Source organism: Athene noctua, chromosome 1 (assembly GCF_965140245.1).
Source record: "Athene noctua chromosome 1, bAthNoc1.hap1.1, whole genome shotgun sequence".
Lineage (NCBI taxonomy): Eukaryota > Metazoa > Chordata > Aves > Strigiformes > Strigidae > Athene > Athene noctua.
The window spans coordinates 51,158,827-51,177,577 of NC_134037.1; the positions used below are offsets into that span (position 1 = coordinate 51,158,827).

Genomic DNA, 18,751 nt, shown 5'->3' on the forward strand with positions numbered 1-18,751 from the left:
AAGCAAGGAAGATGGGAATGATTTTTCTCAGCCCCCCCTTAAAGATACAGTACATATACCTGATTTAAAGGTATAGCTGTAGCTCAAAATGCACCAGAACCCACTCTCTGACCTCAGGACAAGTGCCAGAGAACAGCTCATGCCTATTCTGCTGAATTATCTCCCCTTTCATTTTGCTTACTGAGAATAGTCCTCAGACTGTTAATCCATAAACACTGCTCAAATTTTCTGTGAGAGTATTAATTGGCCTAGACCAAAATTATGCCAGAGAACTGCTAATAATCATACAGCACAAACACCATATGTTCTAGCCCTCTTTTGTTTACTAGTGTAAATAAAAACACTGACACCACAATGTCTAAATCCAGCCGTGCACTGCAGTGTCCTGGTTGAGAATTTCATGTTGCAATTCTTCATGAAGGTTTACTGCTGTCTCCTGAAAGCTCTGGTATACTCACCAAATTCTCTAGCTATACTTGCACCAGTTACAGTACTAAAGACAGCAGTGATTATACAGCACGTGAACATTAACAGGATGATGACCCCTACTGAAAAAAAGAATTCTGGAGCATTCTCATATTTTCTATGAAACTAACCATAAATGATATCCTGTAAATCTATATACTTTGTGTACTTTAGCTATTGCTGACATGCATGTTTCTGTTAGCAAGGATATATGAGAATCGAGAAGAAAGGTTTGTTTTGGTTTTTTTCTGTGAAGTTTTTGATGACTCAGTCATACTGAGTGACCTCTGTGATCTCCTTGGGGTAAGGCAAAACTGATTTGGATCAGAATTAAAAAAAAAAAAATCCAATTCTTAACTCTGCTACTGACCTCAGTGTGACCAGCTGCAAGCCACATCACCCCTCTGTGCCTCTAATTTCTCCTTCCTTTTTGTATCTCTTCACTCATCTTTTGTCTAAGTGATAAGTTCTGTGGGAACACACTGCCATGTCCATACAGTGCATAAAGAACCTGAGGTCTCCTCCTAAAATACAAAAAATATTTCTTTTAAAACTGAAAAATCACCACAACCAAAACATTGTGTCAAGATGTTTTGATTCCAACATTTCTAGGAAAAGTCATATGTATGGCAGATTACTGACAGAAAACTTGCCCATTTTCTAGTAATTTTCACAATCTTTTCTTGACTGCCTAGATTTTCAGATCCATAGCATTCCATCAGGGATTTGGGAGCAGTACACTGGTGTTCCAAGGAAGTGCAGCTCTGCTGCAGCTCATGAAGCAGACCACTCCAAGATGAAAAATACCACCTCTCTGTTGCAGAGAATTTTAGAAGTGCTGGCTTGTGATTTCTAAACAGAATAAGCTAAGTTTTGAAAAAGTTATTTGCTCTGTGGAGAAATTTACTTTCTCCATTTCATACTACCATTGTTAATAATAGACTTAAAAACACTGTTGTGCCTGAATAAAGTCATTGGCCTTCTGACAAAATTAAAGAGAATAGTCTGGAGTCTGATACTAATAAAACTTATTGGGTGGCCAACAGAACAAATATAGCTGAAGCTGAACAAATTTCCAAAGGCTTGTCTGAGAAACAGGAATATTCCCCTACTTGATGTACCTCTTCCTACATTCTACCCTTTTGAATGTGTATGCATGTGCATGCCCAGAAACCACTTCTAAGTCGCAAAGAAAAAGCACATTACTCTTGTGATATTAAGACAGTTACTGGATGGAATAGGAAAAACTAGACTAGAATAATAGAATATTTCAGTTGGAAGAGACCTACAGTGATCATCTAGTCCAACTGCCTGACCAATTCAGGGCTGTCAAAAGTTAAATGTTATTAAAGGTATTGTCCAAATGCCTCCAACACTGACAGGCTTAGGGCATCAACCTCTCTAGGAAGCTTATTCCAGTGTTTGACCACCTTCTTGGTAAAGAAATGCTTCCTAATGTTCATTCTAAACCTCCCCTGGTGCAGCTTTGAATCATTCCCATGCATCCTATCACTGGATACCAGGGAGGAGAACTCAGCACCTCCCTCTCCACTTCCCCTCCTCAGGAAGAGAGCAATGAGGTCACCCCTCAGACTCCTGTTCTCCAAACGAGACAAGCCCAAAGTCCTCAGCCGCTCCTCAGGGGACATTCCTTCCAGCTGTCACCAGCTTTGTTGCACTCCTCTGGATGCACTCAAGGACATTCATGTCCTTCTTAAATTGTGGGGCCCAGACCTGCACACAGTATGCAAGGTGAGTCCACACCAACACTGAGTTCAGGAGGATGATCACCTCTTTTGACCTGCTGGTTATGCTGTGTTTGACGCTCCCCAGGATGCAGGTTGCCCTCTTGGCTGCCAGGGCACACTGCTGACTCATGTTGAGCTTAGTGTCAAACCAGCACCCCCAGATCCCTTTCTGCTAGGCAGCTCTCCAGCTGCTCCTCTCCTAGTATAGACTTATGCCCTGCATTATCCCATCCTAGGTGCAGAGTCTGGCATTTGGACTTCTTAAATTTCATCCCACTTGCCACTAGGAAAGTGCAGAGGGCTCACAACTTACCAAATGGATAATCCTTGTATAGTTAATTGAGGTAAAGTTGGAGCAGTCCTTAAAACCAAGTTATGCTTGCTGTTTCCAGAAAAATTCTATGCAGAAAGACCACAACCAGCCCTATATTCCCCACCATGTTTTTTCTTTTCTTTTGAGAGCAAGCAAGACAGAACATTCTGTATACACAGAAGTCCAATCTGATTATGCAAAGAGCTTGTTTAGAAATGAAGATGGCTAACAAGAAGCCATATAAACAGCACAGCTGCCACATTATTACCTCTCAGATTATTTGCACCTATGTAGTCATGACTAATTAATTCTATATGAATTAATTCTGTAGTTATGACTATTAATTCTATAATCTCGAGCCAACCTATGGACTTCCATCCCTTTTGATCAAAAATAACTACTAGATCAAAAGGCATGCAATTTTAACACAGATAAAAATTAAATCTTTCCACTTCAACTTAAAAAGAAAAGGCAACTAGGGCAGGTAGATGTGTGTGGGTGTAAAAAAAATTTAAAGAAATCAAAAAGTTGGAAATCAGACAGATGAAAGGCAGATGCAGAAGGATTATCCAAGCAGATGGCCTGGTTAGGAAAAGATAACAGTCACAAATAATGACTCACACCAGAAATGAGACGTACATGATGACCTCCTCTAACATGGAGAGCAACCACTGAGTCAATGACACAAGGAGAGTGGAATAGCTTAAGTAGTGATCTGAAGTTCAGTCTGACCTGCAAGATGACTCTCATAGTAAACAGTGGACTAGAATTCATATAACTGGTGAGTTTTTAATTTTTTAGTATGTGTGTACACTACAAGACCTCTAACCCTTCACAATACTGTCATACCCATGTGGGATCAAAGTGTGGATAATAACTGCTTAAAACTCATGAGGGCTAGTTATATTTCTAAATTTAGGTGGCCTGGAGAAGTATTTCAGTACTGTACCTCCATAGCACTGAAATGGAGAGACTAGTCTGCAGAGAGCACAAATTGTCACACTTACTAGCTAGACGTGGAGAATGAAAGCTTTGTAAGTTTGCTCAACACTGGAGCGGCAAGGTCTGGGATGGTGCCATGCAGCTCCTGTGGTCTACCCCAGGTCCAGCTAATTCTGACCTCAGAACAAGCCCAGTTATATTTCAGGTCAATCCAAAGACATGCACACTGCATACATCTACGTCCTATTGCACTATTTGTCACTTGCATAAAAATTAGGAGCCTACACAGCAATTCTCATCTAAATTCAATTTTCTGTTTGACTAATTTACTGGAAGTCAGTGCTTAGAAAACTGAGGGAGAACAAAAACAATTAATATGTAGTCTCTCATACAATATACATTAAAAAAAGCTGAGAGGTAATTGAAAACAGTTGATCCTTAATTTCATAAAATCATTCAGTACAGCAAGTCTTAAGAGAAAAATCCTGGAAGTCTTTTTGATCCTTGTTTTATTTCTGAAAGAACTAATGACACTGCAGTAGAAAGAGGTCAGTTCACACAGCTTTTCTGAATGAACAACAATGCTGTGAAAACTGGGATTGATTGATAGCCTACTGTTTGCGTCATTATGTCCAAATGTTTACCATTTGAGTCTTCAAGAAAGCATGAGACAAAAATCAAAACAACTTTTATGAAGACTTCAACAACACTGGCAAATTAAAATTGTATCCAGAATTGTTTAGACATGATAGCAGTGGAAGAAAACTGCTTCCTTCTGCATTATACAATTTTTATCTTTGCATTATACACAATGTCTTAAATTTCTGGTGTGGAAGAGGAAAGAAGTCTTTCCCTCCCCCAGAACAACTCTGGTTTATATCATTTTAACCCTTTGCCTCTTCAAAGCATTCTGTTGAACTCAACACTGTTTCCTTTTGCAGTTGTTGCTGTGTAGTTATGTAAGATCATACTGTGCTCATCCCCTTCTCCTAATAAGATGAGTCACCATTTCTAAATGAACTGTTTACAGTATTAAGATGTTCTTTTACAGGAACCTCATAAATGTCTGCTAAACAAATTATTATATTTTTTAAATTGCTGTGAATTATTCAAATGCTTTTTTCAAATTTTATAAACTCTGAAGTTCAGAACTGATTATCACTACTTCTGGAAACAAAGGCCTCTTAATTGGTAACAGGAACACCTATCATCACATGCATAAAATCATGGGAAAATGCAGCATGACCTCTCTAGCAGCAATAGATAGGTAGCGCTTAATTTTATTTATCTGTCAAATGACACTGTTGCTGTAAGCAGGTAGCCTAATCTACCTGATTTCACTAAGAAAGAGATTATTAGACAGCAGGGAAAAATACCCATGGTGCTATCTCCTTCAGGCACAGATAATTAATTTTGTTAATCAGCAGTTATGGGAAGAATACCCATAAGTAATGTGTTCTACCATATCAGTTACGTGACCTTATGCTGTATTTGCAGGCAACAACATGGTCTTAGCATCTTTTCTTCCTTATCTGCACAGAAACTGTAACTGCAGTCTAAGAGACCACAGGTAATACTGAGCTTCATCTTAGCCTGTTCCTCCATAATACACTAATTCTTCTCACAAATAGTAATAACTCAAGTTTTTTAAAAGACTGCCTAATTTTCTGGAACTGGAACTACTGCTGACAATTTCACTTTGCCACACAAGAACTGCCCAATTAAAGGATCGACTTTTGTCTGTGCAAGTGGCATCCACAAGCACAGGAACAAAGATCAGATGAGTTTACAAGCTGTAGCATGAGTAATCAGAATAATCTGATTCTAACCCTGGAATCCTCATGAATGAATGTTTCATATTAAAATAAAAAAAGACATCTGTCATGAGCTTAGATTCAAAACTACAGGATGTATAGTCTATGAGAAGTAGAATTAGGACTTTGGACTGTTGGCTGGAAAGGATCTTTGTGCAATTTCAGGAGTATAAAATGGTGAACAAAAAGGGGGATGCTGGACAATTTTATTCTGGACTTCCCTGAGTAATCAGGACATAAGTCATCTTGGAGAACGTCTGAAAACCAAGGGACCTAAACTGGGAAATGAAAGAATGTTGATAGAGAGACATGGTCCCTATTTAATATCTAAATATTTTAGATTTTCATATCCAATGGTAGAAAAAGTGTTGAAAAACTCATTGAAACTGAAGTGGAAGTATAGGTAATGGAACACACAGGACAAAGGATGGAAAGCACAAAGAAAGAACTAAGCCAGAAGCGACAATGACTAACTACTTCCCTGAAGATCTAGATTTATTTCTATTAGGAAATCAACTAAGGTTTGAAAAATTACAAAAAGAGTTATACAAATTATGGTGAGCTTAGTCAAAGAAGAGCCAATTTTGAAGGACGAAAAAAGGAAGATATTAAAAGAGTAACAAAGAGCAACAAGAGCTATGTGTAACTAGAATAGAGGTATTGAAGGAACTTGATGGAGGAAGAAGAAAGGAAACAGCTGTAGAGCCATTCACATGAAAGAAAAAAAAGTTGGGTCAACAAAATTAAAAAAAAGCCTGAAAGATAAGCATCACTCTTCCATGATATTGAGATCAAGATCAGAAATAATCAAACACTGTCCAAAACCTAAATGATTAGCTTGCCTTGGTTTTAAGTATGAACAACCAGGGAGAAACAAATGTAAAAACAAAACCAAGCACAGCCTCCCAATAGGATATGATCACAACTAAGAATTAAACACAGTTTAATATGTTCGAATTGCAGAACTTGCAAAGTTTTACTTTAGAAAACTGAAATGAAATTGCACATCATCTAATAAGGATTACCAATAACTCTAGGAGGTCAGGAATAGTAGTCCATGAACAGCAAGTTAAGTATTATCTATACAACCACAGAACTCCCAAGTTCAATTTAAATTGTATGCAGCCTTTACACGGATTTAAGTAAACTATAATTATGGAAATACAGTAAATAAAAAAATGTACTAATACACAGCATAGGTTTACCCGTAGTCAAATTTCAGGCCAAGGTGTGTGTCTTTCATTTATGAACTGCTGTGTAACTGATAAATTAAAATTTATTATTACAATAACTAAAACCAAAATTATAACATGCCTTAGAGATTTCAGTAGGCTGCAATAAAGAGTAAGTGATTACTGGATTAGTTTGTCTTTGAGAATATTAATTTTAATACTTATTAAACATGACAAGTAGGACTTCACTGTTTCCCAAACTTCATGTCAACACAGAAAGATCAGAAGCAAGAAAAAAAAATTGAAACAAATTAAATACATCAATATTTAATGCAAGGTGATGCACCTTCTGTGATGATTTGGTCTTACTATTTCTGTTGCTACATAACCACAACTGCTGCCTGTGAAGCAGCTAAACAAGCACCAAGAAAAACTACTCTGCTAATGAGAAAACATCCGATTTAACACAATTGCTGTCTAAATACTCATTTAGACAGAAAATTAAAAAGGGTTATATCAGATCAATTCTAACCGAGTCTTCCAGAAGAAAGTACTGTACAGTACTGCAGTAGGAGTCCTGTAAGGTGAAAAAAGAAGAGCTTCTCTGAAGGTTCTCTCAACATTGTATTATTCTTAAAGATGTTTGCTGCTAGTAAAGGTAGCCGTTCTCCCTGTTGCTCTAGAGGAACAGGGTATCCTTTACAGTCAAGATAATTAATGTAATTGCCAAAAGTTTTAAGAACTACACTGGCTTCTTAGTGCTTGTTCTAATTTGAAGTACTGCTTTTCTTCACAATTTCTGATCATTACTAGTAATCTATAAATTGCTTGATACACATTTCGACAAGTGGCTTCCAAACTGCTATACTCTCTGTGACAATTCCACTGTGGTGATTAGGACAAAAAAAGATCATGGTGACACTCCTTCAGTCTGAAGAGTTAAAGGACAGACTCTAGTAGAAGCCACTCTTCCCTTTGGTCTAACAATGCCCATGACAAAAAGCCTTTAACTTTTATCCATCAGTTTTCCTCTGATGAACAGTTTAAGGAGATGAAACTATTTAGCATTCTGGAAAGGTGACCACTGTACAGCATTCCATTAAGCAGGAAAATATATACATAATTGAATAAAGGATCAGTCTGAGGACAGACAGGGAAGTATGGGTTGGGATAATAGCTGCTCAAGTTTTTATTTTTTAGAGAACTCCAACAAACAATAAAAGCCTTGAATAAATAGTTTCATAAGCTAGTTTAAATAAAATGCAGTATCTACACAGTTACCCACAGTCTATAACAGTCCAAAGTAACATTGACACAGTATTTTACAAAGACCATTTTCACTGTCAGTGTTTTAATGTCACTATTCAACCTGTTCTACTTCTGACAATGTTATTCACATGGCGTTTTCAACAGTTGATAATCAATGTATATATTCAATCCACATATACATAAAAATACATTTTTTCATTGAAATATTTTTTCTCAGCACAGTTAAAAGAGAGACTTAATTATATCCATATTTCCTAAAGCAAAGGCATATAGACACTGTGGGTGGTTCTTGAAACCCTTCCCTCCCTCTTCTTGTGGTGGTCCCTAAGTATCTGGCAGCAGGAACAGCTCACATATATGGCTACAAATGCTGACTCTGAAAATCATATATTCTCTGTGTTCCCACGGCACAAAGCTCAGTTACGGATGTCACCATAGACAAGCAATCATCACAATTACCATGAAGCTTCCAGTTGAATGAGAAGTAATTGGAAAAGAGAAAAACATGGAGGAAAAAGGGGGAAGAAAAAAAAAAAAAGTTCAGCAGACAGAGAAAACCAGAAAGAAAGAGAAACTCACATTGATTGTGTTACACTGACAAAAAGATGCAGCTAATGTCACCAATGCATTCATTCACTAAAGAGGGGGTTAAAAAAGAGTCTTAGAAAAATATCTAAGTTTTTGAAAACAAGAGTGTAAAAGGTTGAAAGCAAGTTGCATCACCAATATCTATTATGTCTTTAAGCATATCTTTGACAAGAGACTATTTTTTTCCCTGAAAAATTAAGTAGATCTAAACTTCGGTAACACTGAATAAAGTCTGAAAACGCACATGGGGAAAAGTTTGTCATCATTTTCTAACATAACTTTGATAAAGTATACTGTTTTGTTGCAACATTATTTTAATGCCTTGACCAGAATAAATATAAATTTGTAGATTAAGAACAAAGAACAAAAAAATAGAAGATACCAAAAAAGGTCCAGAGGACAAATTTTTAATATAATGAAAATCAAACAGTCTTGACCACAAGCTTTTTTTTCCCTTCAGAAACTGTTTCATCAAGATATTTCTGTGGAAAGAGACTATTATCATTTTATGACATACTTAAGTCAAAGAGACATTATGGCCAGAAGCATCCATTTTTTGGAGGATGGGAAAGAAGAAGAGTAATGAGAGGCCTAGAACTTGATTCAGAGAGTGCCTGGTGTCTGCACACTCAAAGCCCTAGAGCTCTCACTGACTCCAAGTACAAGCAAGCAAGCTGTTCAGCAGAACACTCACATTGATCACTGGGTTTTTCTGGTGCTCCTCTCTATAAAATGGGTGGGTTTGTAACGCTCAGCTTGCTTAGTATCACGTGAATGAAATCCCTAGGGGATAAAACTGAATTCAATTCCCAAAGGCAGTTTTCAGCTGCCTAAATTATACTACTTCCTGAAGTGCATTCATTCTCCATCCATCATTTCAACAGTCAGAACAATGATTTTTCATTGCATAGCCCTGACACCAAAACATGTCCAGCCTGTGCAGGAAGACAAACGTGAAAACAAAGTGACAGGAGAGGTGGAGAGTGATTATAAGCTTTATAATGATCAGTATGCATGTCATGGAAATTAGGATTGTACAGGCAGTCTACAACTCTGATATCTCCTAAATTTCACGTATTCAACTTCAAATGGATACAACTACTTTAGAAGAAAAACCTTTATGCATAGTTTCCCAGGTTTCCAAAAAATGCTTGCACATTAAATTCTCATATGCCCATAAAATGGATAGAAACACTCAGCTCTAAAATCTCCTCTGCATTTTGAACTGATGGAGCATCTATTGACAGAGAAAGCTTGTTAAACTCTCAGTGAACCAGCATCAGAGAGAAAATGACTTGATCGAGCGGGTTTCATGGAGACTTCAGTGGCACAGACATGCTGAGGTTCTTTAGTCTCAGGAGTCTAGTCTACTTGCTGGAAAAGGGCTAAGTATGTCCTTATTATGGCTAACATTTCTATAGGCAAAACTCAGAAGTGGCACTATGTAGTCTAGTAATTTTTTTTTTTTTTTTAATAGCTCAGAGCATGTATTAGAGCATGAACACTTAATATGGTGCACATTTCATTTGAATAGTGAATAAGTGGATTAAGCCAAGCAAGAGCATAACCAAAGTTCATTTACTGGCTAGGTTGAATCATCAGTGAACAGCCATGAACTGAAGCAGTCAAGCCTAAATCAGCGCTGCCCTTCACACCTCTTAACTGCACTGACCTTACCTGTGCATGTTCCTCAGCAGTAAGAATCACTGCTGTCAGGGACATCCATCTTTTCAGGTCATTTTCCATAAGTTTGATCCCTTCTCCATAATTTTATCCTAGTTCTCCTTCCACCTGATCTATCTCCTGAGTCTTTTTTTCTTTCTCTGTTGCCATGCTTAATTTTCTACTTTGTATTCCTGTCTGGGGTGCAAGTATACTTGTACAGCAAACCCTGAACACGTTTTCCCCTAGTCCCTTATCTGACTACCTCCAGCTTGACCTGACCACCTATCCACCTGCATCTTCTCATTTTGCCAGTGCAAAATGCCCTTCTGTTCAACTTCTGATTCAATTTGTTTCTCCAAATGGGTCTCCAGACCACCCGAATCACTTCATCAGCAGGACTTCCACTGCCATTCTTTCACAGATGCCTTACACAATCTCTGTGTATGATCCAGATGCAATATGCTGCTTTTTCTCCCTCATCCTTTTACCATCTCCTAACCCACTTACTCTGTCCAAGTGTTCACAGTTATTATGTCAGGTTTTGGCTGTCGCTCCAGTGTCTTTCATCCTGCCACATTGTTTACAGTTGCTTTCCCCATCACATTTAATGACTCCCAGATCTGTCATTTTCTTTCAAATTACTTGTTGAGTCAGTCTGCCTCCCCCTCCACAGGCTCTATGTACCAGTCTACCCCCATATCTCCTCAAGAGTTCATATTATTGTCTGCATTTAGCTCAGCTTTCATTCTGTTACCTACCAAAAGAGGAGAACACACTGAATGTAACAGGAACAATCGGACAATGCAACAATACAAATCCACATTACAGGAGAAATTCTGCTGCATCCCAGATAGCTCACAACCATGAGAACGATCAAATTTATTGAACTTTAAGTTTGCAAGTTTCTCAGTAGAATCTTAAGTATCAAAACTAGGCCAAATTGAAGCAGATTTATACTGGAACAGACAAGTATATTCCAGTATAAGGAAAAAAAAAAATATGAGCAGTACATGAATTTTAAAATAACACTTCCAGAGATTAATTCTTCATGAATGCCTAAGGACTCAATCTTATCCTCTCCAATTTCAAATTTCTCCTCCTAAGTGTAAGGATAGTACCTATTTTCTGCCAAGTAATCACCATTTTTTGTCCCCGTTGAGTAAACAGTTTAGGGGTTTTTTTTAGCCTTTAACAAAAATGAAGCAAGCAATTAGCATAGCACAATTCTATTCTGCTATTAAAGGCTGGCACACTTCTCAACATCTGAAAAGGACTGCTAATGGGAAGCATCAAGTTACTACTACACAAATAAAACTATATAACATTCACATATTTAATAAAAGCAGTAACCAGCACATTCCCCATCTACAGCTTTAGCAAATCCACATAAACATCATCATGCATTATATCTTGGAATAACTTTTGCATAAATGCTTTTTGAGTTTCCTTCATTTAATTTGTACTCAATTGCCTTCCAAATTGCAATGCATCATCCTTCTTACTCTTTTTTAAAAATTCACTTTGTACCTTTTCACTAGTGTCTGTAGGATCCTCAAACTTAACTACTTAAAGATGTTTAAACTTGCTTGTGCTAACACTCAAGTATCTCTTTGTATCTTACTTAATCTTTTGGACAGTTAGTTGAAAGCATTACCTAAAATTATGCTCTAAAATTTATAGTAGCTTTTGGAAAACAGATACATGGCTATCAACATTCCATGTTTTTCTTACCTTTTGTTATTTTTGGAAATGGTTTCCATGTGTTAACAAGTATTAAACAGGGGTAAAAGAATACTTTAAGATTTCAGTTGATTTCTAAGATCACCACACTTAAAGAAATCCGTGACAACTGTTTGATTTTGAATTACACAACTTCTGTATACATCTTACAGATTTTTACACTGATTTCAAATTTAGTGCTTTACTGTCAAAAGGTGCTGATGCTACACTAGTGAATTCTGTGCCCAGATCTTCTCTAGAATATCAGACATTTCTCAAAATAAATTGTGATTTTTTTGACTGAAAAAGTTAACCATATACTGTATGGGTATATATGCTGTACATAAGATGTACAGGTACTCCAAGAACCTGTACAGCAAGTACAAGATGAAAAACATTTCACACTAAATAATTTTGATCTTAATTTGGAGAGTACATAACTTCTACATTATCCCACCTAAAAAGTATATCAGAGTTCCAGTAGTTTTAATCTTTGAGGCTAAAATAACATCCAGAAATGCTTATTTTTATTGAAAAGTGCTATTCAACAAATGCCACCGTATGAAATGATACAATGCTAGACGAACTAATTGATATCTTGTCACGCAATACTACTTAGTAAGCACACAAACTATTACGTACTTATAACAATCTCTTTCTTTTCTGATATGTTTTTCAAGGTGGAGCTTCAACAGCGGAAAAAAGTTTTCTGAAAACGTCTTCAATTTCTATCCATTTTGGAGTTTTATATATGAAAAGTTTATATAAGATAAAATTAAAGGTAACTTAAAATTAAAGGTAACAAAACTTCTGTGGAATAATAAAGAATAAAAAGAATACTTTTTTAAAAATACAGAAAATAACGTGAATGTTTTTATTAAAAACAACTTGATGGCAAAGGAGTACATGAATTTTAAAATTAAGCTTCCAGAGATTAATTCTTCATGAATGCCTCAGGACTCAATTTTATCCTCTCCAAACACTGCAGGTGCTGTATAATGGACACACTAAAGGGCCAGGAAGGAGTGAAATCTGAAACTCTGGTACTGAAACATGGTCCTACCTCCAAAATCTCCATATTAAAAAAAACCCAAAGAAACAATATGTCAACAGAAAAAAAAAAAAAAACTTATTGGACAAAAGTTATTTCTACAGTACCTTCAGGGGCGATAGCACTTGGACACACATCTTTTAGCAGATCTTCCAAAGTATGCAACTGTCCTCCTGAAGCAATTGGTCGAAATAGCTTCTGTATAAAAGGTCTCTCTGTTGTTGCCTGGTTTAATAACAAAATTAGCAAAACCAACAATTTAAGGACCACGCAAATATTTGGTATTTCTATTTGAGACAGGCAGAAGATAGCACAGAACAAGAGGTTTTAGCAGAAGAAATGTCTGGCATTTCCATTTGTAGGGGTTTTTTTTACCTCCTTGCATTCCATTCATATCATGAAATGCAAGGGCATTTTTGTTTATTAACAACTGAAAAAGTTGACACTCAAGAAAACCATGAACATTATTTATAAACACTGTTATGGATACAAGAGTGGTTTTGTTTTGTTTTTTTTTTTAATAAAAACCCTTCTGTTATGGGTTGCTTACATAATGTTGTGTTTTGTACAACGTTTGCTTAATCAATCACGTAAAACAGTACTATCTCTAATCTAGCCCACAAAGACGTCACTGCACAACTGTTAACTGACAATGATTTTAAATACTCTCCATAGGCCTAAAGCATGTATTTGTACAGTATCCATTGTTTTTTCCTACTAAGATTATATCGTAGCTCCAACAGAATATAGTGCTTTTGAAATTATTTTATTTTACAGTCTAGCCCCAGTGTAGCTGTGAGCTGTTCAGAAGATGCTGGATGCATGTGCAGGATACAACAGGTGAGAGTCAATCAGTAATTGCTGATGACAGATCTACAAAGGAAATGCTTTCAAGTATATACGAGCATATGAAGACAATCACCTAGCCCAAAATTTGCAGTGCATTTTACACAGATCATGTCCACAACTTAGTATCAAATAATCAAATTTTTATAAAAGCAAATATTCAACTCTAAGTTAACATACTTCCTAGCAAGTTGGACTTACTGCCGTTGAAATTTCTCATTGTTCTATACTACTACGTAGCACCACAAATCTTCTTCATTGCAGAACAAATGAAGACTTTACTCTTTTTAATAAAGTTTAAATAGTAACAGTGATAGGGAAGTGACAGTGAAAACAAAATTACACTACAGTGAGAAAAAAAAAAAGATTAAAATTACCTACTCAGGTATACTGGCATTAAGAAGAGTTATAGGTGCGGGAAAATTCTGAGAGGCCCTTTAAGGCAGCATAAAGCCGCACAGGATCAGAGACAAACTATACAGTTACGTATTGCACTAGCAGTTATAACTTTTTCTTCGCTATCATCCTGCCAAATAAAGAGTAGTCAGCTTGCCTGGACCTTTTCAGAATCCACAGAACATCAAACACTAAATGAAATCCACAATTTAATTAGTCAGATATTTTATACAGGATGCATCTTAAAATGAAAAACATAACTCATGAATCGTTGGGTTTTAATCAGAGAGTTACCAGTATTTCCATCTAAAGGAAAGGATTTGAATTTTCTGCCTAAACACTCTGCTGCTACTCTAACAATATTGAAACAACTAAAAGTTACCACACATACTGAACTCACAAAGTAGAAAAAAAATTCCCACATGTGCATAAGCTGGCAGCCTAAAACCGTAAAACTTGAGGCTTCCCTACATACTCCATCATATTTTCAGTAACTTGTCAAGTTCATAGTCTCTGCTGTTTTGTAATGAACCATTTTACACTAAAAAAACCTCTCATGATTGAAACTTATCATTTTGTTTAAACTGATTTAAACTCAACCAAGAAGCTTTACAAGTAGTAAGAGTTTGCACAATGATTTAAGTTATTTTATATAAAAAGGAAAGTACAAGAAAACTAACTACTCCTATTTTATTAAATATTTGCTCAAAAGTACATTTTCTATATATTTTCTAAGATGTCTTCTGCTTTGTAGAAATATTTTAAATTAAAAAAATCTCAATGCACAATGAAAAAGTGACTAATTGAAAAGATGACAAATTGCTTTAGTCATAGAACCATCACAATACCATGTCTGTCTGAAAGCAATATGCTGCAAAGTCCCATCTGAAATACCACTCTTTCACTGGTGCTGAAACAATTTTTCTGCTGGTATTTCTGGGTGTGTATCTTTGGATTATTTTTGCTTAATATTAGGCTGCAATCACCAAGTACTTCGCTGTGGAAAAGAAACAAGCAATGCTTCCAGTGTTTCTATTTTGTTTGGAAAAAAAAAAAAAAGAAAAGGACTCCACTCAGTGGAAACTGGACAGGCAGATTATCAGACTGAAAGATTAAATGGAAGTGGCAGCTAAAACTGAAAATCACCAGTAAACTCAGACAAGAAAAAAAATCTGTGTCAGAAAGGGAAAGAACGATTTCTGGGTGTGTAGTAAAAGCAAGTTCTGAGGACCTAGGCCCAAGGTGATCCTCCTTAACTTGCCCTACCTCTTGTTCCAAGTTTTACAGTTTTAATAGTTATCTACAGTTGCTTCAACTGCTCCATATTTTGACTGCTATTCTGAAACTAGTCACATATTAAGAGGGATTACCTGGCTCTTAAACTCGTTTCATATATCCCGATACCTGCAGAATAAGTCAAATAGAAACATTTGACTGGCTTCTGGAAAAAAAACCCCATGAATAAAAAATACCACATCAGAGAGGGCTTTTACACATGTAAACAGCTAACGTTAGATGGCCAAAAGAAGCCAGCAAGGAGCCTATGCAATAAATAGCATCAGTGATGTAGGAGGGAGAACATCCGAGTAGCAGGCCAAAGATTTGAGTACCATCATCAAACAGGTGACTATAAAGTAAAGAAAGATAGGAGCAGATTTATTCCAATTCACATTCATTATTCTGCAATACTGGGATGCATGCAGGCTGTATAAACTGATGATCACAGCAGATGATAAAATGCTTTATAAGCAAGATTGTGTGTATGTAGACCTCTAACTTCACACCATTCAGTGCTGCTGTTCTGAGCTTCCTATCTCCAATCATGCTCTTTTGTAAAGTTTAGTTTTGCTAACTAAAAATCATTCATTTGCTTTTGCCATGGCCAGTGTGACTCAAACAGATTAAAACAATTTTATAAGTTAAATTAATGCTGCAAAGTATTTCTGTATAAATAACTGGCCAACATCTACAGCAGTCCTTTTTTGCACTTCCCTGCACACCTCATGTTTATACAACATCATTAATATTTTGAAGTATTAATTTATGTTCCACCTATCAAGACATCCTAAAATTATGCTAGGACAACAGAAGAATCTAGTGTGGTACTTGCATCTTAATCAACTCCACCACAGAGTAAAGGTGATCGCCTAACTAAAAATATCAGTACTGCTTAACTGATACTTGTGATTCCTATTTCATCATTCAATTAACAAAAGCTTACAAAGAGCTAGGCAAACATGTACGGAAGGAAATACTGTTCTAGGCACAAACTTGTGATGTTAAACTTCAAATTCTCTTTTCACTTAATTTGTAATCTCAAATTAAAAACCACAGGAGACACTGAATTATTTAATAAATTGATTTGTTCTCCTATGGTCCAATCTTACTTTTAACTTGTGCATTCAATTGTAAAATATTTCCCTATTCACAATTTCTGCTACTTCCCAGCATATCTTCCAGTTTATGCTTCTAAATAAATAGATTCTGAAAGATTTGTGTGTCAGCTGGAGTGTCACTATTTAACTTCAAAGAAAAAACTTCAAAAAATTATTATACCAATTTCTTCATTGACTATTTTATAAGCATCGACTATTTTATTTTTTCCTGCTTCAGTCAGGACAACCTTGAAACAGTATTTTCAAAGTGCACTAATAAATAATATACACGCTAAGGCTAGAGATTCGAGTTACAGTGTAACCTGAAATCCGTTATTTAAATGCCAAAACACATCATCAAGGTAACTGCATTTTTACTACTGAACTGTAGTACAGTATACCTATGCACAAACACTATATTCCAGTAAATTAGCCGTGAACCTACAGATTTTTAAAAGAATTATGTAAAATAATCCATGTTTGTTACTTACAGACTTAAATTGTGCCCACTTTGCAAAGAATTAAAGGTAATTTATTCATTTCAGTACAAATGAAGGAAGCCTTTTCTTAACAAGCTGCCATTACTCAAAGAGCAGTTTGAGAAGCAGAAGGAAAAAAACAGATCCCTCTCTGATACAAAGCATATTTAAAGCAAAAACCTGATTGATTCTTAATTCTTCATTAATGTTTAAAAAAAAAAGGAAGTGATATGTTCCTTTCCACTTCACACCTTGTATGATAGCAAACAAGACTCAGAAATGGTTACTATGTCAGAACTACAATAGTTATATTTATTATGATCCAAACCCAACACTTTCTGACTTTAGCTTTTAAAAATCTCAGTATAAGATACAGAAATCTTACACCCCAAAATACATCAATAAAGCAACTAAAAGCAAGTTACTTGACAGAAGCAAAATGGAAGAATGTTTAAATGAAAATTCCAATACAAACGGATGACTAAAACAGAGGAAGACTTCCCATTCACTCTGCAATTATTATCACAAAGATTTCCAAAGGAGGAAAATCATTTTAGTCACCATGTATCTTTGTTAAATTATACACAGTTTAACACTCTGTTCTACCAAGATGAATGTGATAAAGCCAAAGATTAAATAGTTGCACCACATTCAGTGCCCTCAGACAATTGGAATTACAATGCAAGAGAGCATATAATGTTAATATATTGACCAACTAAAAAAACCCAAACCAGCAAATATAACGTGAGAATGTTAGTTTAATAAATGCCTCTAAAATATCATTGGATCACTTTTTCTTATTAGTCTGGTATTTTTTCTGTGCTGCAAGGAACTTTGATCACTGTCCTTAAAATAATGTATTATTCATCACAGATACGCTCCAAGCTGTAGTTATAAAATTCAATTTATAGGTCTTGTGGTAACAGCAAAGCTAACTTCCAGAAAAATATAAATTTAAGTAAATAAGCTGCTTATAATATTCATATTGGTTTATTAAATCTTAAGAAGTTAACTGAATTTCTGCATTAAAAAGTATTAATGACCCACCTCTGTTTCCTTAAGTGATTATTTTACTTCAACATATCAAAATCAATGCTAACAGTCCACAGACCAGGAAGAGTGGATGGAATTTGCAACTCTGTTATCAAACCATTAAAAATTACTTTTATGTCTGTTCCTTCCAAAGATTCTGCAGAGGTTCTTAAGCTGCCAGAATTGCAAGGAGTTTCAAAAAAGGCTGTTCTCTCACTTTTTATGCCCACAGGTTGACAGTGTGAAAACCAACAAAGACTTTCAGAGAAAGATGGGCTTAAGTTTACACCTTTCTTTTTGCAAGAAGGACACAATGTAACTATTTTGTAATTGCTCCAATGCCCAAGACTGCAGTAACACTTTCAACTAAAGCTTTAAGGGTCTGTTTGCAAATCACTGCTTTCTGATGACAACACAGAAGGGAGGAAATTAAAATGCTGATAATATTTATTCTAACTAGAGTACTGAAACAAGGTATTTCTACAAGCTTGTCCCACTTAAAAAAAAAAGTAAAACCAGCTTATTCCTACACAAAGCCTAATTTATAGCTGAGCTGCAGTGCAAGGTTGTCCGCCACTTTAGAGCACGGCATTTCATGCTATGTAGAACTTTCCAGTGACAAAAATGAGAGGTTACCTTCAGGAAACCCAATGCTCAAAAGGAAACACACTAAAATACCTCTTTCTATTTTTACCTACTTATTTCTTAAAAAGAACATGGCCCCCTTCGTTTAAATTATTTTCTCAGAAGCATCGGTTACACTGTTGCCATCGTATATAATTTATCCCAAACAATTTCTTTGCTAGAAGGAACATACTATTTGCTTAGAAAGCATATTAGTGCAGTTTGGACTAAAGAAACTCCCTCAGCAGTAACC

The 18,751-nt window shown here is 35.9% G+C and overlaps 1 protein-coding gene across 1 annotated transcript in view; it reads right to left on the minus strand.

The window, feature by feature from the left end:
• ATG5 (autophagy related 5) overlaps window positions 1–18,751 on the minus strand; it is an 84,607-nt gene that overhangs the window by 14,811 nt on the left and 51,045 nt on the right. The window contains exon 7 of the mRNA XM_074896108.1: window positions 12,854–12,971. Within this exon, the coding sequence (XP_074752209.1) occupies window positions 12,854–12,971 (118 nt within the window). The remainder of the gene's footprint in view (window positions 1–12,853; window positions 12,972–18,751) is intronic.